We start from the raw sequence: 27,499 nt of genomic DNA, 5'->3' as shown, positions 1-27,499 counted from the left end.
CTTACCCGGACCTCGCCATCACTGGTTTGCCAGATTTTAAGTTTACCTTCTGAATCGCACGAAACACCAAGACCGCCTGAAGTAGTGTCCAAGCATGTCACCTGGAGACATAAAAAAATGTTAGATCTTCATCAATCGTCATCATCAAAGAAAAGATATTTACCTTGACAAAGAATAAAATATTAGACTCATTGATAATTTGTACCATTATTTTGTGAAAATTTTTACTCTTCCAAATTATTGTTCTTGGTTAGTCAAAGATATGTCACTTTGTACAGTTTCATAACAAAATGAATATTGTTGGTAAATTAATTGTGAAAATGTATTAGGACTCTATCTATATGGCTCCTTCTGTCTCGGAAGACAATGGACATGCCCAGATGAGTCACTGCTTTTGGTTTCGTCTTGAGATCAGCAGAATCTGGTGTGGCTAATCAAGCCAATGCTGGATCGGCAGATTTTGCCACAGTTCAAGCGCGTATGTATCTGTTATAGGGCTAGCTGACAGGACAGCTTTCTTTTTTTCTCTTGACAAAAATGTATTAGGAATAAGAATTTACATAAAAAGCAAATATTTTTTCACGATCAGCTTAGACTCTCTTAATGGATGAGTGGAAGGAAAAAGTTGGAAGGAAATGGTTAGGTGGATGAAAGACTGGAGATTCCAGAAACTGGCAGCAAAGTTGAGAGAGTGTCACGCTAATAATGCAGATGTTGTGGATTCAATCCTCATAATTGCCTTTTTTTTTTAAGACGTTATCATCCAATTTGATCAAATCCTGTCCCATTCAATTTAATCTGATCAAATCAAATTCAAAACTATTTTTATATTCCTTGCTTGTTTATCTTAAAAAGAAAAGAAACTAAACCTAAGTATAAAAAGAATGTCACCTGTTTTTTATGAGTATGAAGTCCGGTGAAGGTTATAGTAGGGGACACAAACTTTCTGGTTAGTGTTGCACTCTCTCCACAGTACGTTACCACCAAACTTCTCTAGTGATAAGCAACAAATGTTAGCAGACCATGTAACAACCAAAATATACTTATAACTTGAGGCAGGCTTTAGTTTCAGAATGGGGTAAATGTGTACAGCTAGACATTAAACTGCTTATGAATTCTTAGCTTTCTGGGAAATCTCTACAGTATGAAACTATTCAACAAGTCTCTATTGTACAGTATGAAACTATTCAACAAGTCACTATTGTACAGTATGAAACTATTTAACAAGTCACTATTGTACAGTATGAAACTATTTAACAAGTCACTATTGTTAAGTGTGAAACTATTCAACAAGTCTCTATTGTACAGTATGAAACTATTTAACAAGTCTCTATTGTACAGTATGAAACTATTTAACAAGTCACTATTGTACAGTGTGAAACTATTTAACAAGTCACTATTGTACAGTATGAAACTATTCAACAAGTCACTATTGTACAGTATGAAAGTATTTAACAAGCTTTATTATTGAAGCTATTACTAGTGTGAGTAATCACAACCATTCCAAAAAGTGATAACAAATGTTGGTGTGTACCATGTGCTTTCATGTCTTTAAAAATTGTTAAATAAATGTTTTACATGTTTCGCATGTTCCTTCAGATTTAAAATTAAAATACATACTAGTCCAAACCTGCCACAGAATGATGAAGGATGGCAAAGGGCAGGATATGAACCAGGACCATCAAGACAACTGAACAAAATCCAGTGTGCATACCACAGGACCAGGTTGTAGTATGCAAACATTATTGGAAGAATTTCCCAAGAATTTCTTTTTTTAGTTAGTAAAAACTAGATCTAGAGCATCTGAGAGAAGTAGACGTACAAAACTGAGACCATTCGTTATATTAGGCCTTAACACAGACCTGTGACAACATCACATGTACGACATGGCGATGAGCAATGGTTTCCACCGCCCACAATTTGCAACAATGCAGGTCAGTGTTCAGGCCTTCTATGACGATTGGTTTTAATTTAGCATAGAAAATAGGTTTAACAAAAAAAAATAGTTTAATTATAATTACCTTTGTAATATCTGAAATACTAAACTCTTTATCTTTGGAGGTCAGGTAAAGTAATCCTTCTGGGGATGTGCCATGGCCTATGACCTCAGAATATTCACTGGGTGGAGCTAAAAAAAAATTCAAGAAATCTATTTAGCAATAACAAGAAGTATCTGATAAATATTAACATATAACACTAACTGTTGGGAAAACGTGGCACTGGATAGATCCACATGGTCAGCAAGCATAAAGGAAGGGTCCCGGATTGCAGATGTCTTGCACAACAGTAGTACATAGATGACCTGAAAAAAGGGTGAAAGTACAACAGCCCTTTAACTCTTTCTCTCCTAACTGACGATATCAGCGTCGATTCCACCAGAATGTGGTAAATAATTACGGAGAGAAAGAGTTAAGATGAGGCATGGAGTGCCTAAAAGGGGTGGGAAGTTTTTTTTTTTCTCAACACCAAAAATCTGCTGCATTTGCATGGTAGTTACTAATCCATTATATTACAGTAGTAATTTTGTTATCCTTATTACCAATGTTAAAAAAAAACAACAACTAAATGATCTCATTTCATGAGCCTGCACCCAAATCAAATTGAAACATTCTTTTGCTCACCTATGGGATACTAGATTCTACCTGTCAATGTTACATCCTCTTACAGAGCTCCCCTAGCAAATGTAAATTGTTGATTGGGGGGGGGAATTTACAACAATAAGGATTACATTACAATAAGGATTACATTACAATAAGGATTACATTACAATAAGGATTACATTACAATAAGGATTACATTACAATAAGGATTACATTGCAATAAAGATTACATTACAATAAGGATTACATTGCAATAAGGATTACATTACAATAAGGATTACATTACAATAAGGATTACATTGCAATAAAGATTACATTACAATAAGGATTACATTGCAATAAGGATTACATTACAATAAGGATTACATTACAATAAGGATTACATTACATTAAGGATTACATTACAATAAGGATTAGATTACAATAAGGATTACATTACAATAAAGATTACATTACAATAAGGATTACATTACCTGATGACTTGAATGCCACCCAAGCTTTTCCATGTCTTTCTCTAAAATTAAAAAGTAATAAAAGAAAAAAATAAAGGCCTGAAACTTAAAGTATAAGCTTAGAAATACAATTATTCTGTTGCATATATTATAATTCATTACTAATAATATTTTTTTTTTACTAATTCAAATCACTACTTTATTGACTTGGGCTTCAATGTGCCAATACTTCAAATGTGAAAATTTGAGCTTCACCAAACTATCCAATAAAAACTTCCTAATAAAAGTAAAAGGATGTTGAATACATTATAAAATTTCTGGAGATTAGTTAGCTATGCTATCTTATCTTATCTTATATAATACAGACGTTACTTCAAAAAAGAAGATGATTACATCCTACGCGTCATGCATTTAGTCATGCATATTAACCAATGACTTAAATTCTGCCAAGTCACTGGTTTTCCTGGCTAGCTCAGGCAACCCATTCCATGCTCAATGCTATATAGATAAAAGATTGAATATATCTTGTCTAGACATTCGACTGTAGGATAAAAGAAGCTGCATCTATAATAAGATGGAAATATGGATAGAATGTTGAAAAAATCAGTAAATAGACATTTCAGAGGCATCAAATTTTGGGACACTATGCTTGCATCCAGCCATTTTAATAGTACACAGCAAAGGTCAGGGCAAACAATTAATTTACTTGGATTCTAAAGATCTCATTATCATTATACAATTTTTCTTTATGTCAGCCATAATCACATAAACACCTGTGGCCTGTCTGTATTATATTTAAAAATTGTGTAAATTAAAACAAAACTTGTCAAAACTTTACCAACTCTAAAATTCTAGAGATCTAAATTATTCTAGTCTAGGTCTTTCTGCTATGTTTAGAATCTATAAAGATCTAGATCTATATAATATTTTAATACTTTACATTAAGTCTATACTATTGCATATATATTTATATCAATATACATATCTACTACTAGATCTAGATTCAAGATCTAGACTATTCTAGACTAGAACAGAAAAATTATATAAATAATAAATAAGAATCTATATTATGCATACGTACAGCATAGTAAATATAACTATATAAGTATAGTTCATCATTGACCTCCTTCAGTCGTGAAACGACTATGGTTCATCTCGAACACTTTTTCATATGGCTGTGGAGATCTTTTTAGGAGAGACACTCCCTTCCACATATATTGCATGTCAAGGTGGCTTTCGCTTTGGGGGTAGAGGAGCTGGCCATTTTCAGTGTGGCACGCTTTTCTTCAAACTCGAGGCCCATGTTTTCTCGTTTTCTATAGCTTTCTTGGATACCGTCTCTCTCCAACTAGTGCGGTCTAAGGTTATGTCTTCCCAATGGTCAGTATCAATGTACACTGATTTTAAATCCTTTTTTATCACATCAACGTAACGGAGGTGGGGGCAAGCATTTTTCTTGAGCCAGACGCAAGTTGCCCGTACAGAATGATTTTTGGGATGCGATTGTCCTCCATCTGGTGAACATGTCCGAGCCAGCACAGGCAGCGTTGCCTGAGGACCGTAAAGATGCTGGGAAGGCCTGTTCTCACGAGGATCTCAGTATTACACACTTTTTCTTTCGATGTTATTTTTAAGATCCTTTGAAGGCAGCGCAAGTGAAATGAGTTTAGTTCCTTCTCTTGTTTTGTGTAGGTTGTCCATGACACACTGCCATACAGTAGCATTCTAAGAACGCATGCCTTGTAGACCTCCATTTTGGTTGCTGTGGTAAGCTTCTGGTTTTCCCAAACTCTTGGTCGGAGTCTACCGAAGGTTGATGCGGCCCTCCCTATGCATTTTTTGATCTCCTCTTCTAGTGACAGGTCACCTTGAATTGTAGACCCAAGGTAGCAGAATTCATTTAAGGCATCTAGCTTGTTATTGTCAATGAGGATGGATGGTGGTGCTGTAGCAGGTGGTCCCATAACATTTGTTTACTTTGTGCTAACGGTTAGGCCATACTCTTTGCAAGCCTTAGAAAAGCAGGACATTAGTGACTGAAGCTCCTATTGTGAGTGTGCCACTACTGCTGCGTCATCCCCAAAGAGCATATCTTTTATGAGGGTTTGAGTCTAAATCAACTATACTAGCACCTGTCATCAGAACAAAGAGAGATGCACTCGCCATATACAAGGCAAAACCTATCCAATGCAATCTGTTAACTTTGAAAGAAACTAGAGCCTCTGTGCAGAGGACAGCATGGATCTGTGCCAATGAATACTGGATAGAGCTCAGTGAGTATATTCAGCTTGCTGCTCAAGCAGGCAACATAAGAGAGGTGTGTGAAGGAATCGAAAAGGCTCTCGGACCTACCCAAAACAAGTCAGCCCCTCTCAAATCAACCACTGGGGAAACTATCACAGACAAGAGTGAACAACTGCACAGATGGGTCGAACATTACTCCAAACTCTACGCCACAACAAGCTCAGTCTCTGCCTCAGCTCTTAATGCTATCAAACAATTACCCACAATGAACGAACTAGACGGAGTACCCACCCTATTAGAACTCAACAAAGCCATAGAAAACATGGCTGCCAGCAAAGCCCCTGGATGTGACAGTATCCCCCCAGATCTTTTGAAATAATGCAAAACTACACTAAGCCAAACTCTACATGAACTTCTACAAATGTTGGCAAGAAAGTGCTGTGCCACAGGATCTGTGGGATGCAAAGATCATCACCCTGTACAAGAACAAAGGTGACAGAAGTGACTGCAACAACTATAGGGGAATCTCTCTCCAAAGCATTGTAGGCAAAGTCTTTGCTTAAGTGATTTTTCCCAGGCTACAAAAACTTGCTGATCGAGTCTATCCAGAATCGCAGTGCGGCTTTTGCTCAGGGAGGTCCACAATTGACATGATTTTCCCCATCCCTCAACTTCAGGAAAAGTGCAGAGAGCAAAAAATGCCTTTGTATATTGCATTCATCGAGCTGATAAAGACCTTTGATCTAGTCAGCAGAGAAGGCCTCTTTAAAATCTTACAAATAATATGCTGTCCACCCAAGTTCATTGGAATACTCTTTTCAATGCTAATCCACCATGGCTTTGACAAATCCACCGAAGGCATATATCTTCATTCCAAATTTGATGGCAAACTTCTAAATATTACTAGACTAAGGGCCAAAACTAAAAGTATTATTAATTATAAGTATAGTACTATACTTACTTTTGTCACTATAGACAAACTATAGTCTTAGTCTTAGTTTAGACAGTTTAGACTTTAGTATAGATCTAGTAATTTTAGACTTAGAGAATACTCAGATTACAAATTAAAATATAATTATAAGTTAAATAAGTATGAAAAATGATAATATTTCATTACTTTCCATTATACTGATCCATTCTAATTCTAGATCTAGATAGATTCTACTTAGTAATCTTGATCTATACTATAACGAAAATTGTAATACTTAGTCTACGAACCTAAGAGTCTGCTCCCAGTCACTCTGTAATATTAGTCTATCAACTGGTGCCGACATATTCGATTTGCACTGCAATTGTGAAAGCGAAAGTAGAAAATCCAATAAATGCGACTACCACAAGTCTAGTCTAGTAAACAAATTAGATCTACATCACAGACCTGTATATATATATGTATAGGTCTGTGATCTATATAGATCTAGAGATGTACACTCTATCTGCAACATTTTTTTCCCTATTAAATATAAAGATGTAAATGCACAAAAATCTACAATTAATTTAGATCTAACTATGTATTAGTGTCTATCTCCGTTCTTTCGGTTCAAAAATAAGACATAAACTTAAAACTAGAGTAGAACCAAGTTACCTAGTACTAGTAGTCTAGAGATCGATCTAGAAAGTTGATCTATATTTACCATTACGACATTAATGACAGGAAACAGGACATATTGATGGTATTATTTGTGTTTATAGAGAAGCATATAGCCTAGACCTAGATCTATATCTACGTAGAGTCTAGACCTAGAATCTGATCCAGATTTACTTCGTCTACACAAAGCTGGAGTCTAGATCAACACCAGTACTTAAATCTAAATGATGTAGACTGATTGACTTAAAAGACGCAATAAAGTTTTACGAAAATGCTTAATCAGTCTTAAATTTAAATTATCTAGATCATCAGATCATGATCATCTAGACTAGATCGAAGTCGAAGACATTCTAAGAGTTAAAGTTAAAGACTAAAAGAGTAGTTTAGGTCTAGTATTTAAATTAATTATTATTTAATTATTATAACTCTTAGACTGAAACTGGTAGTGAAAACTCTAGTCACTGTAGACTGTAGTCAGTCTAGTGACTCTAGACTAGTTAAACTTAACTAGTAGTTAGTCTAGTACTAGAATCTAGATTTCTAGATCTACTCTGTCTACTCTACATAGTACATAGTAAAATAAAATTATAGAGTAATAGACTCTAGTAGTAATAGACTTGTCACTTTTCAATCTAGAATTTTAGAGTAAGTAATTTTATTTTGTAAATATTTTAAATAATAAAATATTAAATAAAAAGTAATACTACTTTATACTAGATAGTCTAGAAACTCTAGATTAGTCTAGATAGAGCTAGATTATCAGCTAGATGTAGATCTAAATGACTAAATTGTCTAAATGCTTTTAATTTTAAATAGATCTAATCTAAAATATAGATTCTAGGTCTAGACTACTCTAGACTAGATGAAATTATCATAGTCTAGAATTATACTTAAGCTTAATAAATTAATCAGGATTAAGACAAGATCTATTTTATAAAGTATAATAATAAAGTAAATTAAATACATCTACCACTTACAGTCTTACTACCAGTCAGTACAAACAAAAAAACACTGTGGCAATTAGATCTAAATCTAAACATCTTCTATCCTTTTTACTTTTTATATATCTAAACTCTAGTCTAGATAACACTCTAACTAACATTCTTCTGATTCTAAATATCACCTCTAGACTAGAATCTAAGACTTAGGCTAAGGCCTAACCTTAACTTAAAAATTAAGGCTTCATTTAAGGCAGTTCAACTCACTGGCTTGTCCTCAGCATCAATTGAAAAAAAAAAAACTTACCTAAAAACATTAAAGATAATGCTAAATTAATGTTTTGGATATTCCTTCCGATGTGAAGATAATTACATCCTACCCCAAACCTCTTGCAGGACAACATCAGGGTTCATGTCAGTGACCATTAAGACCATTGAGCAACAGTCCAAAGCGCATTTCACACACAGATCAGGCAGATATTAGATTTCAAGCTAACAATAGAATAATTTGAACATCAGCTTCATTTTCAATCTATAATCAATAATAATCCACTGTAACAAGTCAAGAATGGCTGTGCCACACTAGATCTAGTCACAGCGAGGCTTCAGTTATTTTATAAATCTCTATGTATATATGTTAGTCTAGATCTATAAACTTTAAATAACTTTAAAATAAACATTTCAACTTGCTGTGATTTCTTGACTCTTTATTTTAAATATATTTACCAACTACCACTGACTGATTGATCACGAATATCTTAGAAATTACAGATGCTCCTGCAAAATAGAAGATAATTACATGTCCCACCCATATCCTTGTGTTAATGTAGTCATGCATGTAATTAGAGACTTAAACTCTGCTAAGTCATCTGATTCAATCAACCTGTTCTTTACTCTTATGCCTTAGGGAAGAAAGAGCACTTGTATGAATTAGTCCTAGTATATGGAATAAGAAATGTGCCTTTATCTTTGTGTCTTTCTGAGTATTTTATTAGGTTGTGTTGTTGTAAGTTATGTTTTAGTGTTAACAGAATAAACCCCAAACACCCATCCCTGTGTGAATGCTGCACTGAACCTTACAAAACTGTCAGTCATATCCTCTTCGATTGCGCCAATTCACCATAGGCAGATGCTATTACCTATCCCTTAGTTTTTTAGACCTTTTGGGCACCATGCAAGATTTGGCAACCGTCTTTCTCCATTCCTGTCTTTTGCCTTAGATAGAACCTCTTTCAAAGGCAGGTCTGTCCATTCTTTTATGTTGTCTTCCAATCGCTTTTTTCTGGTACTGTTCCCTGAAGGAAGTTCTTTGCGAGCCAAGAAGACCTTGTAAAATGGCCATAGATTTTTAGCTTGTGTTTTTTTTTACAATAGTTAGCAGGTCACTGTTTCTAATCTCTTGGTTTGTGATGCAGTCTTTAAACCTACATAATGTCATAACCAACACTCTGTATAACAGTGGGGAACAGCTGAAAAAAATAGCACACAATTTTTCATGCGAAAGAGCTTACATGTAAGCAGCTGGCTAGAACAATAATAATGGTTTAGTGTTTTATGTATTATTGCTACTTTACCTTTCAGTCTCCTCTCCACTAGTGTCTCTAAGTTTAATCATTTTACTAGTGGTATTAGTCTAGTCAAAAGTCTTATAGCTTTATTTTGCATTGTTTGTAGTTTTTTAAAATGTTTTCTTGAGGGTCCTAAATAGAGGATGCTTATTCAAATATTGTTCTAACCAGGGTTAAAGGTTAAATTTAAGCTTGTTTGATCTTTAAAAATATCTTTTAATCCAAAAAGGAAGTAAGTAATACTAATATACTCTAATATATATTCTCTGTAAAGCTTCTTCCTAATTCATGCCACTTAAGTAGCTAAGAAAGGTTTTCACTTTGGAAATTAGTGGTAGGTTAAATTATCTTGGGGACGATGTGGCTGAATGGTTAAGTGCTTCGTTTTCAAACCTGGGGTCCTGGTTTGAATCTTGGTGAAGACTGGAATTCTGAACTTCTGTATTTTTAGGGCGCCCCTGATTCTACCCAACTTTAATGGGTACCTGACTTAAGTTGGGGAAAGTAAAGGCTGTTGTGCAGGCCACATGACACCCTGCTTGTAAACTGTTGGTCAAAGAAACAGATGACCTTAACATCATCTGCCCTATAGACTGCTTAATAATAATTGAGTTGAATTCTTGGTAGAATTATCCTTTACTAAATCATTATGTAAGTTTTAATTGTGTTATCAGTATATTTTGATTCTTGTTGCTTGATTTGAGAAATAAAATGGTTAGATGGACTAGTGGTGACCTAATTGTTCAGTAAATTAAATATATAACTTTTATAAATAGACAAACTGACTGTTTAGATGTTCTAAACATGACATTAATAAGGCCTGATTTCCAGGCTTTTGGTTTGGAGATCTCTCAGTGAAAACTCAAGTATAAAATTGACATATATATTTACTTTGTGATTTTAGTATGCATTATTTCCCCCCTATTCAATTGTTGCATTCATAGTAGTGAGAAGAACTGTATATTTCTTTATTTCTAATAACTAGAATTAGATTTACCATGAAAATATTAATCATGGAAATGATTTCCCTCAGCAGCTGGCACAGTGACACGTCTGCATTTGATCATGTGGTCAATTAAAAGGAAAGTTGAGCGGGAAATAAAGGTTTGTAGATCAGTGACGGTCACTTAACTATGTAACATTTATAGATGAACTAATTTGCAAATCAAAGTTTGCTAGGAAATTAATATTACACTGGTCTTGTAGGATGCCTTTTCATCATCAATTCATCGGTCTTTATTGTCTCCTCTGCTGCAGAAGTTTTGTCTAGTAAAAAGTGATATTTTTTCTTTCTCTGTAATGTAGATGATACAGTTGTAAATGGTTAGCATGAAACGTTTTATATGTATAAACCATTAGTCTTTAATGCAGATATAGTTTCTGGATGCAGGGTTGTATTTTTTTTTAACAAAAATTGTACATTTGATGTTTTGCCCTCTTGGATAAGAAGAGTTCCTCTTTAAATTCTCAGTTAAGTTCATTATCTGTCACCTCACCAACTACTTCTAAATATTTATCTTCATAGGATGATGTCCACATAAAGTTTCAGCGTTCAGAGCAGGTCACTCCAGATTTGGTAAACAGATTGGGCTTAGAGAAAGAACTTGAGGTGATATATTTACCTGTTTTTTTTTGTCGTCTATATTCTGTCCAGTACAGACACTCAAGGAGGCTCGATGGCAGAGTGGTAAAGCACTTAGCTTCCAAACTGGGGGTCCTGCTGAAGACTGGGATTTTAAATTTTGGGATCTTTAGGGCGCCTCTGAGTCCTCCCAGCTCTAATAGGTACCTGACGTTGGGGAAAAGTAAAGACGGTTGGTCTTTGTACTGGCCACATGATGTCCTCATTAACCATGAGCCACAGAAACAGATGACCTTTGTATCATCTGCCACATAGATTGCAGGGTCTGAAAGGGGAACTTTACTTTTATAGACACTTAGTCAGACTATAAAATAACTAACCCGTACACTTGTGCTTTTCGAGGCAGAGTGGCATAAACAGCTTGACTTTCTATCCAGGGGGCTTGGGTTTGAAACCTGATTTGAGCTGAGTTGTGTTTGCAAAATGGTAAAACAGCATGGAAACCTTCCTCCCCATACCTCTCTTAACATGTCAACAAAAGAAATTGAATCAAGTACACTGAGTAGGCTGAAAGCACGAAAGATGTGCGATGGAAAATCAATTTTAAGAAAGAACAAATAAAAAACAAAGTGTAATTTAACATGAATGTTGCCTAAATCTCTTTAAAAAACTATTGAAATTATACTATTTAGATTAACATTTGTTTTATTTCATAGTTAAAAAGCCACTTGGAAATTTTTCTTAATGAACTCTATTTAAATGTTCAGGGTCATGGAGGCTGCGTCAACTGTTTGGAATGGAATGAGAAAGGAAAGTTAGTGCTTTTTTAATTTAATTTTTTAAATTGATATTTTTCTTTACATTCAAACAATCTTAGGATTAACTTATTTTAGCTTTTTTTTTTTCTCAACTTATTCTTTATTAGGCTCACATAATGTTTTCCACTATAAATGTACAGATCTATATATTTATGTTTTATTAACTGAATTAAAGTGTTTTCTGAAACCATTCTGTGTGTCTAGCATGTTGGCAAGTGGCTCTGATGATCTGAATGTTATTTTATGGGATCCTTTCAATCATAAGATGATTTCTAAACTACAGACAGGACACCAAGGGAATATTTTTTCAGTCAAGGTCAGATTTTGCTTCTACAGTGCTTTTAATAAAAAAACACACACACACACACAAAACAACAATATATATTGTAATAACTTAAGTGAGGCAACTCAACGAGGCACATATATGTTTATTTACACGACATCATAGGTACACAAAACAACATTTATCTTAGGCACAGTCTTTTCACTTCGGCTCTCAACTTGGGCAGAAATTGTTCTCTCTTCTCTTCCTAATGTTGACATCCTTCTCAGTCTAGTTTATCACAGTGCGCACCTTCTAGCTTAGATGGCGGTGCGCATGGCAGAGTTATAACAATATTTATGAAACAATAGCAAAACAGCTGACGTTTAAATAAATTTTAAACAAGTTCGTCTTAGCCTTAAAGAATTGAATTGGAATTAAGCTCTTTTTATTTAAAATCCCATATATTATTATAAATCTGAATCCTAACCTCCGCTGCCTTGTGGTTATACCCAAAATTAAAATGCTTCAAGAGTCAAACTCTGAGGAAAAAATGAGGAGCCAGTGACACTTAGACATCCTGCAGCACACAATGCTACATCCTAGCAGAGCGTGCAGAGCGGCTGATGAGTGTCTGTAAGGATTAAATCACTTGGCTACCTATCAATGGGTGTATCAGGTACTTGCAGTTCCTTTATCAAATGCACTGCATGTAGAGGGGAACTGCTGTTTAGGTAACATTGTTCCAACCATAGACTTTCATCTCGTTACCTCCACAAGATGAACCATAGTTGTTCTACAACTGATGGAAGCAAAAAATATGATCATCGAATAACACTAATCTCATTTTGATCTCCCGAAAATAGAAATTAAACATGCCTTTTGCTATTTTCAGTTCTTACCACACTCCAATGATGCCCTGATTGTCACTGGGGCTGCAGACCATCGCATCAATGTCCATGATCTGAACCGCAAGGAGACCACTCATGTGTTCACCTACCACCTGGGTAGGGTCAAGAGAATTGCCACTGCTCCAAATCTGCCCTATTTATTTTGGAGTGCTGCAGAGGACGGCACTATCATGTAAGTGTAATGGTTGTGTAAGTGTAATGGTCATGTAAGTGTAATAGTCATGTGTATTGGCTAGTGAAAGAAGGACTTTTTACATCAACACACATGTTACTTATTTTAACACAAGAAATTTCTTGGTAGTTTTAACGGGCAGCCTATTTCCAATTTTAGGTTTACAGATGATTGGAAACAAATGCAAACCAGGAACAAGATGTAGAGCTGTTGGCATGGAAATAAATAAAACAAAAGTACGAGTTTGTAGTGGAGATAGTATGAGATGTTGCATACAGTTGAATGTTCAAACACTAGAAGAAGTTGACTCATTTAAATACCTAGGGTGGTTAAACATAACGAGAGATAGATGATCAATAAAAGAGATTAAAACCATTTAAGCTTCGCATCTGCTGTCATGAGCAAATTGGAAAATCTGGAAGAGTAACATCAGCTTTCCAGTAAAATTAAAACTGTATTCTTCACTAGTAGTCTCTGTGCTCATATATGGTTGTGAAAGTTGGACTCTGAATGCTGAGGCTGAAAGAATTCAAGCCTTTGTGAGTAAATTGTACAGAAAAATGTTGGGTATCAGATACCAGGAACAGTAGAAAAATGAGTTTGTACTTTTACAAGTCAACACTCTGACTGGCAAAAAGAAGGAACTCTTCAATACTGTGAAGATACAAAAGCTGAGCTGGTTCAGTCATATTGTAGGACTCACTCATCTTTCAAGGTAAAATGGAGGAAGCATAAAGAAAGGTTCCTCCAAAGAAAAGCTGGCTGGACAATGTAAAAGAATGAACCAGCTTCTCTCTTTTGATATCCTGCTATGAACAGCTGCTGACCAGGAAAAATGGAGGACTATGGTTACTCGAACTGTCACAGCACCCCTTAGGACACAAGTCAAGGGACAGAAGATGATGATTATAAATCATAGAAGTCTGTGTCACCACTTCAGAAGTTGTGTTCTAGTAGAAAAACAACTTGACAGTAAATTAAAACAAGATTTGTAATTATTAGTAATAGATAAATGGATACATGGGAAGGAAGAACAATTAAATTTTGTTCATTTTTTCTTTAGAACATTTGACCTAGCATACTTGTAACCAATCTTTGTGTTTGTTTTGTTTCCTGAAGGCAATTTGATCTGCGTTGTACCAGCACCACGACCTCTGCCCCAAACAATATCCTGATCAATCTGAATGCGCACATGGGCCAGTTTGCCGAGGCTAAGTGTCTGGCGATCAACCCACTCAGGCCTGAGATGCTTGCGGTGGGTGCCAATGACCCATATGTACGAATGTACGACAGGAGAATGTTGAACTTGTGCAGCATGCAGATCCCTGGAGACAATGTCAACAGGTGACTATGGTCTTGAGATAGTTATTTCATGTCATTCTAGACATTATTTTAATACTGTCATTTCAAGACAGTCCTTCAAAAAAGTTAAACCATTTTAAGACAGTCCTTCAAAAAAGTTAAACCATTTTAAGGCAGTCTTTCAAAAAAGTTAAATTATTTTAAGACAATCCTTCAAATAGGTTAAATCATCATATATGCTTATCAAGTTGCTCATTTCAGTTACATTAGACAATGATTTTCCTGGCTAATTAGGTAATTCCCTCCATGCCTGAATGGCACTCATAAAGTCAGAATTCTCAAATGAGTTGTTGAAACATGACATGTATTTCTATGTTTGATGTTTATAGGATTCTATTTTTGTATGTGGAAGATAAGATTTAGGTATTATTGCATCTTTTCCTTTTAATTTTAAAGAGTTTTTAAATCTCATCTTGTTTTTTACTGAGATATATATATAACAACATGTTCCTGAACAGAACACCCCTCTGTAGACACTGCACGCTCCCTTATGAAACTGTGAATCATACTCTCTTTTAACCCACCTTAGGCAGACCCTACTGCCACTACAGCCCAACAAATCTAGCACCTTAGGCAGACCCTACTGCCACTACAGCCCAACAAATCTAGCACCTTAGGCAGACCCTACTGCCACCACAGCCCAACAAATCTAGCACCCTGAATGGCAATGAGGGACAACTGAAAATAAAAGAATGCTTTTTTTTTCCTTTGCACAGTCTGCAAAAGAGCTTACAGCTCAGCAGCTAAAATCTGGCTAGAAGAAGAAGAAGAATTATCTGTACTTGTTTAAATTCTAAAATTTTAATGAATTTAATGATTGATTTGTCACTTGAGATAGTCATAAGTATAGTTTTAGAGTCAGTGGTAAACTGATGAGTAAGCAAAAGATTCATAGGCAAATTGTCACTGGTCAAATAGTAACCTTATTGTGCTGCATTCTATTTTATATGAATTCAAGAAACATTGAAAGTGTAAAAGTTATGAGATGACTGGATGTACGAGTGAACAAGAGTGTGAGTTGATCCAATAACCATGTAGAAAGCAGACAATCTATTAGACATGATTTAGTGAATCAACTTAATAGTTATGATGTAGTTGATCTGAGAGTTAGAGTAGAACATTCATATTAGAAGTCATAATGAGAAGTAATTGTATAATGTCAGTACTCAGTGATTGTAAATTATAGAAGTCTGTAATTATATGTATTGAAGTCTGTGCCAAGTAATTATATGTATTGAAGTGTCCAGTGTTTCACATGACTGTGCAAACCCAGTTGCGACCTGCATATTCATCCTCATCTTGTGCGGACAAAGCGGTTGTCCTCCATCAGTCTATTTAAGCTTTCTTTCCATCTTCTGCGCCTATCTTCAATAATGGCTTTTCTTTGAGTCTCAAATGTGTGACCCGCAGCCTTTGTGAGAGCTCTCCATCTCTTTCAAAGGCCATCTGCTGCCAGCTACTTTCCTCTATGCCAGTGAGGGTGAAATAGTGCTGAGTTGTATGTGTATCATGTAAATAAACACTTATTATGTTTGATGTCTGCAAGTAGTTCCTGTAATTGAAGCTAAGTATCAGGACAGCACACTACACACATGCTGACAGCACACTACACACATGCTGACAACGCCTTCACTCCATCCTGGAATATCTCTTGTCAAGATATTTCATTTTACATATACATAGACACCCTGATTCAATTTGTTTGTGATGTTGCAGTTTGAATGGAGTGAAACTAATGACTTGATGTTTGTTTGTTTAGATATCCTTGGGATCATCCACACCTTGAAGACATTGAAGGAGAAAGTTACAGCATTCCTCCAGGATGTGCCCAGTATTTCATAGCAGGTAACTTTGTAGCCTTTTGCTGGATAGTAGGGACCATCATTTACATGGCTAGACAGACCCAGCTTTAAGCTACATATTTGGTGTGATCCAACTATTTAATATCTCTAATTATAATTACTGGAAAAGTAAGTCTTTTTGTTTGTTTCATGTTTTAAAAGTCTTGATCAGTAAAAATTGAAACAAATGAAGGATTATTTTCTATATTTTAGACTTGTCGAATGCCTTTTAAAGTTGTTAGAAATTCAGGATTAATCATTGTATATCTATTAAATTAGGAAAAAATAATTGAGATGGTCATCGTGATAGCCTGGCTATATCCTACTTTAATATTATTGCACATAGTAAAGTTTGACTTTTTGTTTTCCCAATGAAGCAAAAGGCCGTATCAAGGTATGTTCTAAAAATATTTTTTGAAACCTTTCTCCAAATATTGTTCTATTGCCAGGTCATCTGCCTCAAAAGCAGCAAGATTATAAGAAACGCTACCGTACGCTGGCATCAACTTATTTGACCTTTGGCCCTGATGGTTCTGAGCTGCTTGTTAACTTGGGCGGAGAACAGATTTATTTATTTGATGTTAGCAGGAAACTTCGCCCTCGACGGTTTGACATCTCTATCTTAGGAACTAATGGTTTGGTCAAAGGTAATCTTCCACTCATTGTGAATTGAATGAGTTCCCCATTCAGACCTTGTGATTTATAGGGCGGACGATGTTAAAGGTCAGCTGTTCCTGTGGCCCATGGCTAATGAGGGTGTCATGTCGCCAGCACAATGACCAACCGCCTTTACTTTTCCCCAAATATTGTCAGGTACCCATTAGAGCTGGGTGGACTCAGAGGCGCCCAAAGATCCCAAAACGTTGACAAAGATTTTTTTCTAAATTCACTTGACTCTTTATCTCCGTAATTAATTTTGCTTATTTGTATTTCACTATCTTGTTGTGATTAAACTTAATAACTTTTTTTTTATAATTAAATTTGGTATTAAACTGTAGGAGAAAGCATGCTCTTTTTACACAACACAAGTTGAAGTTTACAAATCCAAAAATCAATTTAGTCGTATCAACGTTGGCATCGTCAATAAGAAGAGAAAGAGCCAATCATTAGGTTCACCATGCTTGTATTATCAAAAACCTTTAATTATTTTATAGTAAACCAATTAGATATTTTAAGTGGGCTCACTGTGTTAGTACGGATAATAAAGATTATTATTATTATTATTATTATTTGGAATGCTTCAGACAACCTGGTCCCGCCTACAAATGGTTACAGTCTTCATACCAATGGAACTAATGGAGTTTATAGGGGATCTTCATCATCCTTATCGTCATCATCATCATCATCAAACACGCAGACCAGATCAGCACACATCTCTTCCAGTCTGTTGTCACCTTCTTCCATTTCTGACAAAGCCGCAGACCACTCTGGAGATTTGCCCAACAAAAGGTCTGTTTGAATTTATTTTCATTGCTAGTTTTTTTTGTGTTGGTTTTATGTGTTATGTGTATTGTTACGATTCTATGTAACTACTGGACTAATTGATGTAGATGATTCAAGAACCTGACAACTCAGGCCCTAAATAAAGAGACATTTTAATCAGTGTAATAAATAAACAATAAATAAAGAATCCAAAACTTGACAAATGTCTGAACTTGTTGGATACTGGAATATTGGTCTCAACTTAATTCTGTTGGACCTCAACTTTCTTGGACTCAATTTGACCTAAGCCTTCTTGAAAACATAGTCATATCACTGTTGTACTACATGCAAAGTTTTTACATCAGTTTGCTTGAAGTACACAGGGCTGTCTCAGATGATCCCACATGGCTACACCAACCCATTCAATTAGTTTAGTTACAGCAGTATTTTAAACACCACACTTTAGACCGTATCTGTAATTAGAAGTCTGTAATCCATTGACTTAAACCTGAATGGCTGTGATTGTTCATATTATTAGATCTGAGATTGGATGTTTAGCTCTGACTATGTCCGAATCAACCGGTAACCTAAAAGCAAATTGACCTGTGCGCTTTGAAACTAGATTAAGTTCGTCAACACTCTACAAAACAGTAATCCTCATCAACGACAGACACATCTCCATTCTCTTTGACGTCATCCTCTGTTCAGGTCTTCACTCTTCACTGTCATGAAAGGATTGCTGACAAGCTGTCTTCGTTGAACTGTAGGAAACATAAACCATTGAGTGGGAGTCAGGGCTGAAACTCATACATTATGTCACAAACTCCCATCCAAATTGCATTTACAGTAGACCACATAGCTTTAGAAAAAAAAGTTATTTAATAATTTTCAAGATAGCCTGTAGTTTGAATCATCTTAAAAGATTTTTCTTTGAATTTTGTTTTATTGGAAGTGAAAACAGATGTATAGACTTGACAGAAATATAAACAGCATGTTTGCTTCTAATTAAAGTTATCTGATAAATATCATCATTACATTTAAACTTGAAAACTAGAGTCGTTTTGTAAATGAATTGTAATTCAAAGAATTAATTTGCAGTATGGTAATATTAACCTTTAAATTATTACCCTAATTAATGGATTGGAATTAGCAATTTAGTACTAAGCATTTTTGTAAAAAGGTATATGCAGCCCATACAGGTACTAACTGTTCGTATCTGCTATATGCAGCCCTTGCTAACTGATAGTTTGTAACAGATATATGCAGCCCTTGCTAATTGATAGTTTGTAACAGATATATGCAGCCCTTGCTAATTGATAGTTTGTAACAGATATATGCAGCCCTTGCTAACTGATAGTTTGTAACAGATATATGCAGCCCTTGCTAATTGATAGTTTGTAACAGATATATGCAGCCCTTACTAACTGATAGTTTGTAACAGATATATGCAGCCCTTGCTAATTGATAGTTTGTAACAGGCATAAGCAGCCCTTGCTAACTGATAGTTTGTAACAGATATTAGCAGCCCTTGCTAATTGATAGTTTGTAACAGGCATAAGCAGCCCTTGCTAACTGATAGTTTGTACCAGATATAAGCAGCCCTTGCTAATTGATAGTTTGTACCAGATATAAGCAGCCCTTGCTAATTGATAGTTTGTACCAGATATATGCAGCCCTTGCTAACTGATAGTTTGTAACAGGCATAAGCAGCCCTTGCTAACTGATAGTTTGTAACAGGCATAAGCAGCCCTTGCTAACTGATAGTTTGTAACAGGCATAAGCAGCCCTTGCTTAATGAATTTTTTTTTCTCATGCAGACATAAAGGAGAATCCAAGCAGTTGACTCCCTTGATAGAGAACTTAAAAAAACATGCCAACGCATTGTTTGAGAAAGAAGAATACAAACAAGCAATAGATGTCTACAACCAGGCAATAGCCAGGTGCAATGCGTCTGCTGTCTTGTATGGCAACAGAGCGGCTGCTTACTTGAAAAGAAAATGGTGGGATATTTGTTTCATGTGTATACAGTTACTTTTTATGTTCACAGCATACAAATAATTATTTAAATCACATTTTTAAAGATAAAACTCAAAATCTTTTCTATTTTTTATAGAATTTAATTCTGTGTATTTAAATCAGGGATGGAGATCTCTATGCAGCTCTGCGTGATTGCTACCAGGCATTGACCCTTGACCCTCACCACATGAAAGCACATTTCCGACTAGCCCGCTGCTTATATGAACTGGCATGGAGCCAGGATGCATTTGACTGTCTCAGCCATTTCAAACATCGTTTTCCGGACTACGCCAAGAGCAATGCCTGTGAGACACTAGACAGAGACATAAAGGCAGCCATATTCTCGCAGACAGAAGGTGTGTATTATTGTCATTGAAATGTAGGTTTTCTAAATGGCAGCCATATTCTCAGAGACATAAGGTGTGCATCTTTGTCATTAAAGTGTAGGTTTTATTACAGACTTGTTTATGCCTGGCTGTTACCACAGAAAATAAACTAAGTATTGGGTGATACTATTGAATTTGTTGGATGTCTGTATAGACAAGTAAACAGAGCCATGGTTGATTCTTTAGATATTAGCAAAAAAAAGATGCTTTAATGTGTTATTGTTATCTGCTGGTTAAAGTGATTATCACATTGTGTTGTTTTTATTGTATGTACAGTAACTTGAAAATTTTTAGATCAACCTCCAAGTCTTGACGACAAACAAGAAAACTATAGAATATACTTTTTATAAAAATACTATTTCTCCTTTATACAGCTTATGGAGCAATTATTTTGCTTTAAATAATTAATAGATTTAAAAACGAACATTTGTTGACATATACTTGAACTTAGAAGAGACCCAACATTCAAATGTCGTTTCTATTGATTAATAAGAGTTGGATATAGGATAACAACTAAATCTTCTAATATAAAAGGAGCTTTATTCTTCAGGAATTCTCCAGAGTCAGAAAAACTAATTTGTTTTTTTTTTATGATAACAACTGAATCTTCTAATATAAAAGGAGCTTTATGCTTCAGGAACTCTTCCGAGTCAGAAAAACTAATTTGTTTTTTTTTTATGATAACAACTGAATCTTCTAATATAAAAGGAGCTTTATGCTTCAGGAACTCTTCTCCGAGTCAGAAAAACTGATTTGTTCTTTGTTCCTCTTGTTTAGCTTCCAAGGATGGCCTGGAACACAGGCCAGATGAAGGGATGAGACACCCTAGTTCTAGACATGAATCTGATCAGGAAAAAGAGCATCAGAAGACTGCTTCCGATTATTCCTTACGCTTCTGTGGCCATTGTAATACAACTACCGACATCAAAGAGGCTAATTTCTTCGGCAGGTAACTGACAGGTCATGAGGTTTTAATTGTTTGTTTCTAAACTAAAACAAAAGACATATAAATAATTAGTTAGATCTATTTGGCTTCTATATAAAGAAATAAACAATTATATTACGCAGTGATAAATCAGATAATTAGATAATGAATGTGATTTCTTGAAACAATGTCAATGAAATTTAAATTGGCACAAATAAACCTTAAGATTGATTAGATGGAGGGGTGCAGTGGCTGAGTGGTTTAACTGTGGCTTCTGAACCTGGAGACCTGGGTTCGAACATCTGAAGACAGGAATTTTGTATTTTGGGATTTTATGGAACCTGGAGACCTGGGTTCGAACATCTGAAGACAGGAATTTTGTATTTTGGGATTTTATGGCTCCCCTGAGTCCATCCAGCTCTAATGGGTACCTGACTTAAGTTGGGAAAGTAAAGGCAGTTAGTCATTGTGCTGGCCAAAGAAACAAAACCTTAACCTCATCTGCCCTATAGATCACAAGGTTTAAAAGGGAACTTTACTACTTTTTTTTCTTTTGATGATTTCTCTAAGAAAAATCAAAATTTTAAAAGATAACTTGTGCATCAAAAATACATATTAAATTAATTTCCTTTTAATTAAATATAAACTCAAAAACTATCTAAGAAACCTTAATTGCACATTACTTAGCTCATAGCTAGAGAAAGTTTTTCATCATTCATATCATGTAATAAACCTGACGTACTGGTAATACATTTTTTTCTTCTATCAAAAATGTTCTTTTATATATTGAATATTAGCAGTCAAATGCAGAAAAAAAGCCTTCCATCACTATTTTTTCCAATCGCTTATATACTAAAACACTTTCTCTGTTTGAAGCAATGGACAGTACATTGTGGCAGGATCTGACGATGGCTCCTTCTTTATATGGGACAAACTAACCACTAACATCATGAGGGTCATGAGAGGCGATGAGTCCATAGTCAACTGTCTGCAGCCCCACCCCAGCACCTGTCTATTGGCTACCAGTGGCATTGACCCAGTGGTCAGGTTATGGAGCCCTAGGCCAGAAGTAAGTTTCTATTGCTAAAAAAATGTTATGTCTCTTTTCAATTGCTAAAAAAATATTTTGTCTCTTTTCAATTGCTAAAAAAATGTCTCTTTTCAATTGCTAAAAAAAAATGTTATGTCTCGTTTCTATTGCTAAAAAAATCTCTTTTCAATTGCTAAAAAAATCTCGTTTCAATTGCTAAAAAAAATGTTATGTCTCTTTTCAATTGCTAAAAAAATGTTATGTCTCTTTTCCATTGCTAAAAAATTAGTATGTCTTGTTTCTTCTGTTAGTGACATTTGACTATTTACAGGATGTATATGGAAATGTTTCTTCTACTAATGACATTTGACTATTTACAGGATGTAAATGGAAATGTTTCTTCTACTAATGACATTTGACTATTTACAGGATGTATGTGGAAATGTTTCTTCTACTAATGACATTTGACTATTTACAGGATGTATGTGGAAATGTTTCTTCTACTAATGACATTTGACTATTTACAGGATGGCACTGAAAACGACAGAGAAGTGAACAACAGTGATGATGCAGCACTAGCCAATCAGAAGCGCATGAATGCCGATCCGTTGGAGGTCATGCTGATGAACATGGGTTACAGGATCACAGGATTCTTGGATGTAGACGAGGATGAAGGCAACCCGCCTGACGGACCGGCCAACTGTCGTACAACATAAAGTATGGCGAAGCTGGCAGTCTTTACTTGTAGCCTATGTTGTGATATGTATGAGTGCTGTTTGTTGGCTGTATTGGAAGTGAGTGCTGTTTGTTGGCTGTATTGGAAGTGAATGCTGTCCTGTTGGAAGAGGGGGGAAATTTTCTGTCTTTGCCTCTGAGTATTTTCTTGATTTCTGTGTCCTGGCTAGTCACTAAAGAATTAAATGCACAAACTTGGAAAAAAAAATTTTGTTTTAAATTATTAAGACCGGTTGCACTTTATGGATGGAGCAAATAACAGAATGTTTGGCTTGATCCCCATACAATTACCTGACATTGTTTTGTCATCTGTGATAAATGCTGACTTAGTGGTAGCTTTTTAAGTTGAGATGCTTCAAGGATAATCAGAGTAAGATTTCTGACATTTAGTTTTCAATGCACAAAGATAATAGTCACATTTTTTTTAGTAATAATAGATTAGTAATATAGATTGTGTTTAAAAGGATCATTGATATTTTTGTTCTTGGAAATTAGAAAGACTGATTTAGAGGTGAGCCACTGCGACGCTGGAGCTGCATTTAAATCAGATATTTTGTCATCACCATAACTTTTTTTTTTCCCTCTCCACATTTGTAATGTAAAAGTTGGGCACAATTTTTGTTTTGCTTTGTTACTGCTGGTGACTGCCCTTGTTTTTGCACATAGTTAAATCTGGTTCACTTCTGCTGGAAACTCATAGTTTAAGAAAATTACTTTATTACATTAGCATGTAGACCTAGTGATAAGTATTAGAGGTATGCAGAGGGAACTGGGGTTTGATTTGAACAGCCTTTTTTTTTAAATGTTCTTAATCTGATGCCATTCATTTTTCTTGGATATCTGGTTGGATTCAAAGTACTCTGAGAATCAAGTCATCTGATTGAAGGAAGTCAATGGAATTTCAAATTAGTTTTGCCTACTGTTACAAATGAAATGAGGTTGCTTGTAAGAGTAGCCCATGTTACATATTAATGAGGGTTGATTCTAAAAGAGCACCCCACTTAATTGAATCAACCCCCATTAATATGTAACATGGGGTACTCTTACAAGCAACCTCATTTCATTTGTAACGCCTACTATCAAACATAATAACTGGATAGAGTAAACTGTCATTTATTTTTCTAGCATGACAGATAAGTTAATAAATAATTAATAATAAAGTCAGAGGCATAAGACTAATGATAATCTCCTCTCAAAAGTTTAATTCAAGTTTCAACTTCTCTAGATAATTTTCAAACATAAACTTCACTTCATTTTTATCTTATAAATTAAAGATGTTCCTTCATAAGATAAGATGATTCTGTCTTACGTAAAGTTGGACTTTGTTTTTTGTTAGCTATAAGTTTTGACTGAAAAATTAATGATTTTACTGGACTGTTGTATTGAATGAGAATTGACTATGGATTGAATTGGACTGTTAGGATACGACTGCCTTGTACCAGAGTGTGTGAATAGACTTAATATACCGGTACAGTCTTCATGATAACACGCTTTGCTGGTTGCTTTGATTTCTTGAACAAAAAAGTGTGTGTGTGTGTGCACTATCTAGTTTGAACTTTGATGTTAAGAGAAGAAACTTTGGAGGTGTGTTTATTTCTTTTAGTATCAAGATTGAATATTATCTGATATGTATTGATTGCAGTATTTTGTATTTGTCTTTATGATAAGTAGCTCTCAGCAATGATGAGAGGCTGGGATAAGTAGCTCTCAGCAATGATGGGAGGCTGGGATAAGTAGCCCTCAGTAATGATGGGATGCTGGGATAAGTAGCTCTCAGCAATGATGAGATGCTAGGTTAAGTAGCCCTCAGAATGCTGGGATAAGTAGCTCTCTTCAATTAAGGGATGCCGAGATAAGTAGCTCTCTTCAATTAAGGAATGCTGGGATAAGTAGCTCTTTTCAATTAGGGGTTGCTGGGATAAGTAGCTCTCTTCAATTAAGGGATGCTGGGATAAGTAGCTCTCTTCAATTAAGGAATGCTGGGATAAGTAGCTCTTTTCAATTAAGGGATGCTGGGATAAGTAGCTCTTTTCAATTAAGGAATGCTGGGATAAGTAGCTCTTTTCAATTAAGGAATGCTGGGATAAGTAGCTCTTTTCAATTAAGGGATGCTGGGATAAGTAGCTCTCTTCAATTAAGGGATGCTGGGATAAGTAGCTCTCTTCAATTAAGGGATGCTGGGATAAATAGCTCTCAGCAATTAAGGAATGCTGGGATAAGTAGCTCTTTTCAATTAAGGGATGCTGGGATAAGTAGCTCTCTTCAATTAAGGGATGTTGGGATAAGTAGCTCTCTTCAATTAAGGGATGTTGGGATAAGTATCTCTTTGCAGTGATGGGATGCTGGGATAAATAGCTCTCAGCAATGAAGGGATGCTGGGATAAGTAGCTCTTTTCAATTAAGGGATGCTGGGATAAGTAGCTCTCTTCAATTAAGGGATGCTGGGATAAGTATCTCTTTGCAGTGATGGGATGCTGGGATAAATAGCTCTCAGCAATGAAGGGATGCTGGGATAAGTAGCTCTCAGCAACGAAAGGATGCTGGGTTTATTTCATTGAAAGTTTCCTAATTACAGGTAGGTTACCATCTCAAACAAGCTTTGTTCAAATGCCTTTCTTTTAGTATTAATTATAGATTATTTTGTCCTTGTGTCTATTTTTTATTTGGCTGTGACCCATGTGTACATAATTTGTATAAATTGGTTGGACAAGCACTGGTTACATTCAAACCAGAAATCAGGTCATGTGTTTCACATTGTGTGTGCGTGCTCGTCAGTTGGTTGCATTTAAATGTGTGGTTATTATTAAAGAGAAGACTGTGATACATGATCAAACCAAACGTTGTATTTCCCAATAATAACTTGAAGCTTACATAATATGAACAGTGTATTTGAATGCAATGGTTCTGTACATAGTTATTCTAATCCCAGAATTCAATCTTCATTTTGTAAATACTATTCTTCCATCAGACAATGGAAAAACCCTGTTTTGACAATTAAATTCTTGTGTCGCTAGTTGATTGACCTCTATTGAATTGTTTGTGAGGTTGATTTGTGTTTTGAAATTTCTGCCAGTGAAAAGTATTTGAATCCAAAACAAATGTTTGTACAATTTTTTTTTCTTGAACTTATCAAATGTCAGAGCACTTCTTTGGATTCTGTGACTCAACTTTATTTTCATGATTCAGATGTACTGTATGCACTTAACTGGCCAGTGAAATGTTTTGTTAAAGGCTAGAATTTCTGCATTCCTTCATTGTTAGTATAAAATTTAATGAAGAATCATTACATTGAATAAAAGCTAAGGGTTATCAAACCAATCATGACTTATGTCGCAATATACTGACCATAGCAGTTTTCTAGGGGGGGGGGACAAGTTTTAGCTATTGCAGACAGCACAAGATGGAAGTGTTTACACAAAACAGACAATAACGAGGAAAACCATAAATAACAAACTAAATGTTTCTCTAGTCATATGAAGTATTAAAATTGAATGAAATAACTTCAGTTATTAATTAGAAAACTATATCAAAACAAAGATGGCTGTAGGGTGATGATAAGTAAGAAATAGAATCCTTAGAACCATCTAGAAACACAAGTCAAAATCTACCTAGAAATTAGAATGAGATCTAATCTAACTTGATGGAATATAAAAGCATGTATACAAACTTATTGGTTCACAAAAAATACTTTTTAAAAAAAAATAAAAAAAAAAAAGCTTATACTAAGTGTAGTTATATCAATTAGAAATCTGTGCGATTAGAAATATTTTGACCAATTGTTTTTGTTTATCACTATTTCATGCTTTTTAGCTTTTGATCCTATCACTTATCTGGACCAGTTGGGAAAATTTGGGAGGGGAGGGAGGGAAAGAAAGCTGACATTCTAACCACTCTGCTAGTGAAGTATGCTTGAAAATTGAAGATAGTGTTTTAGTTATCCATGGTTTGTTTGAAATATACTTTAAAAGTGGCGTATACCACCACCGCAGTCAAATACAATCTTTCCCTTGTTCAAATCGTATCAAACACAATAATATTTCCAATAGTTAATTAACTAATTGGATAATTTTGTTTTTGTTATTAATACTTGTGTGGTCAGGTAAAAGAAATAATTGTGCAAAATTTCTGCTTGACCTGAGACTAGGGAGAGAAATAACTGTACAAACTTTTGACCAGACAGAGTGAGTTGATATAAGCTTTGTAAAAAGTAGCACATGTGACAGACAATAAACTTACACAAAGAGAACGGTAACATTGTATGCCCATTATACTATGGTATTGTCTTAGGGGAAAAAAATAAAGAACAATTACTAAAACTGTTCACAAAACTCAATAGTTTTCATGGCTTGAAACAAACAAAACCTGACATTGTGTAAGAGCTATGATTAGCTTATAATAATTTTAAAAAATCATCAGTAATGATTTGTTTTAATTTTATTGAAGCCACTGAGATTGTAATGCTATTATAAAATTTAATCAAGAGGAACCTGATTGCTTGTTGCTTCATTGCCTGAACATCATGTATCTATCCATATATTGTTTTGTTGTATTAGAATGAAAAATAAAAATTGTATTGTACTTAACTTGTAGAAATAAACTTTGTACACCATTGCCTGTCAGAAACTAGAGCTTCATTTTGTAATACTGATA

At 35.0% G+C, this 27,499-nt stretch overlaps 2 protein-coding genes across 9 annotated transcripts in view; one reads left to right on the top strand and one right to left on the bottom strand.

The window, feature by feature from the left end:
• LOC106061980 (proteasomal ATPase-associated factor 1-like) overlaps positions 1-27,499 on the bottom strand; it is a 164,626-nt gene that overhangs the window by 3,707 nt on the left and 133,420 nt on the right. Inside the window, exons 2-6 of the mRNA XM_056034108.1 lie at positions 6,515-6,582; positions 3,074-3,114; positions 2,022-2,128; positions 892-993; positions 6-101 (exon numbers count right to left, since the gene is read on the bottom strand). Of these exons, the coding sequence (XP_055890083.1) occupies positions 6-101; positions 892-993; positions 2,022-2,128; positions 3,074-3,114; positions 6,515-6,570 (402 nt within the window). The 5' untranslated portion in view covers positions 6,571-6,582. The remainder of the gene's footprint in view (positions 1-5; positions 102-891; positions 994-2,021; positions 2,129-3,073; positions 3,115-6,514; positions 6,583-27,499) is intronic.
• LOC106061979 (WD and tetratricopeptide repeats protein 1-like) lies at positions 6,948-27,463 on the top strand. Of its 8 annotated transcripts, none has more exons than XM_056034092.1 (15): positions 6,948-6,966; positions 10,424-10,491; positions 10,913-10,996; positions 11,737-11,783; positions 11,992-12,103; positions 12,945-13,132; positions 14,252-14,476; positions 16,254-16,339; positions 16,785-16,982; positions 17,580-17,784; positions 19,575-19,757; positions 19,897-20,129; positions 20,937-21,108; positions 21,961-22,153; positions 22,642-27,463. In XM_056034092.1, exons 2-15 carry the CDS (start codon positions 10,453-10,455, stop codon positions 22,828-22,830), a joined length of 2,154 nt encoding a protein of 717 aa, XP_055890067.1. In that variant the 5' UTR covers positions 6,948-6,966; positions 10,424-10,452; the 3' UTR covers positions 22,831-27,463. The 8 variants fall into 8 exon arrangements, with proteins under 8 accessions (XP_055890067.1, XP_055890062.1, XP_055890063.1 ...); XM_056034087.1 differs by lacking the exon at positions 6,948-6,966 and adding an exon at positions 6,986-7,091; XM_056034088.1 differs by lacking the exon at positions 6,948-6,966 and adding an exon at positions 6,986-7,091 and having other exon boundaries at positions 10,421-10,491.

The sequence above is a fragment of the Biomphalaria glabrata genome, chromosome 6 (genome assembly GCF_947242115.1).
Source record: "Biomphalaria glabrata chromosome 6, xgBioGlab47.1, whole genome shotgun sequence".
Classification (NCBI taxonomy): domain Eukaryota; kingdom Metazoa; phylum Mollusca; class Gastropoda; family Planorbidae; genus Biomphalaria; species Biomphalaria glabrata.
This window is presented reverse-complemented; position numbering and strand designations above follow the sequence as displayed.

Coding starts and splice junctions, on each gene's coding strand:
- LOC106061979 (XM_056034092.1), top strand. CDS start 10,453: ATGTGGTCAATTAAAAGGAAAGTTGAGCGGGAAATAAAG. Junction 14,477..16,253: donor CCTGGAGACAATGTCAACAG/GTGACTATGGTC, acceptor TTGTTTGTTTAG/ATATCCTTGGGATCATCCAC. Junction 19,758..19,896: donor GCTTACTTGAAAAGAAAATG/GTGGGATATTTG, acceptor TATTTAAATCAG/GGATGGAGATCTCTATGCAG.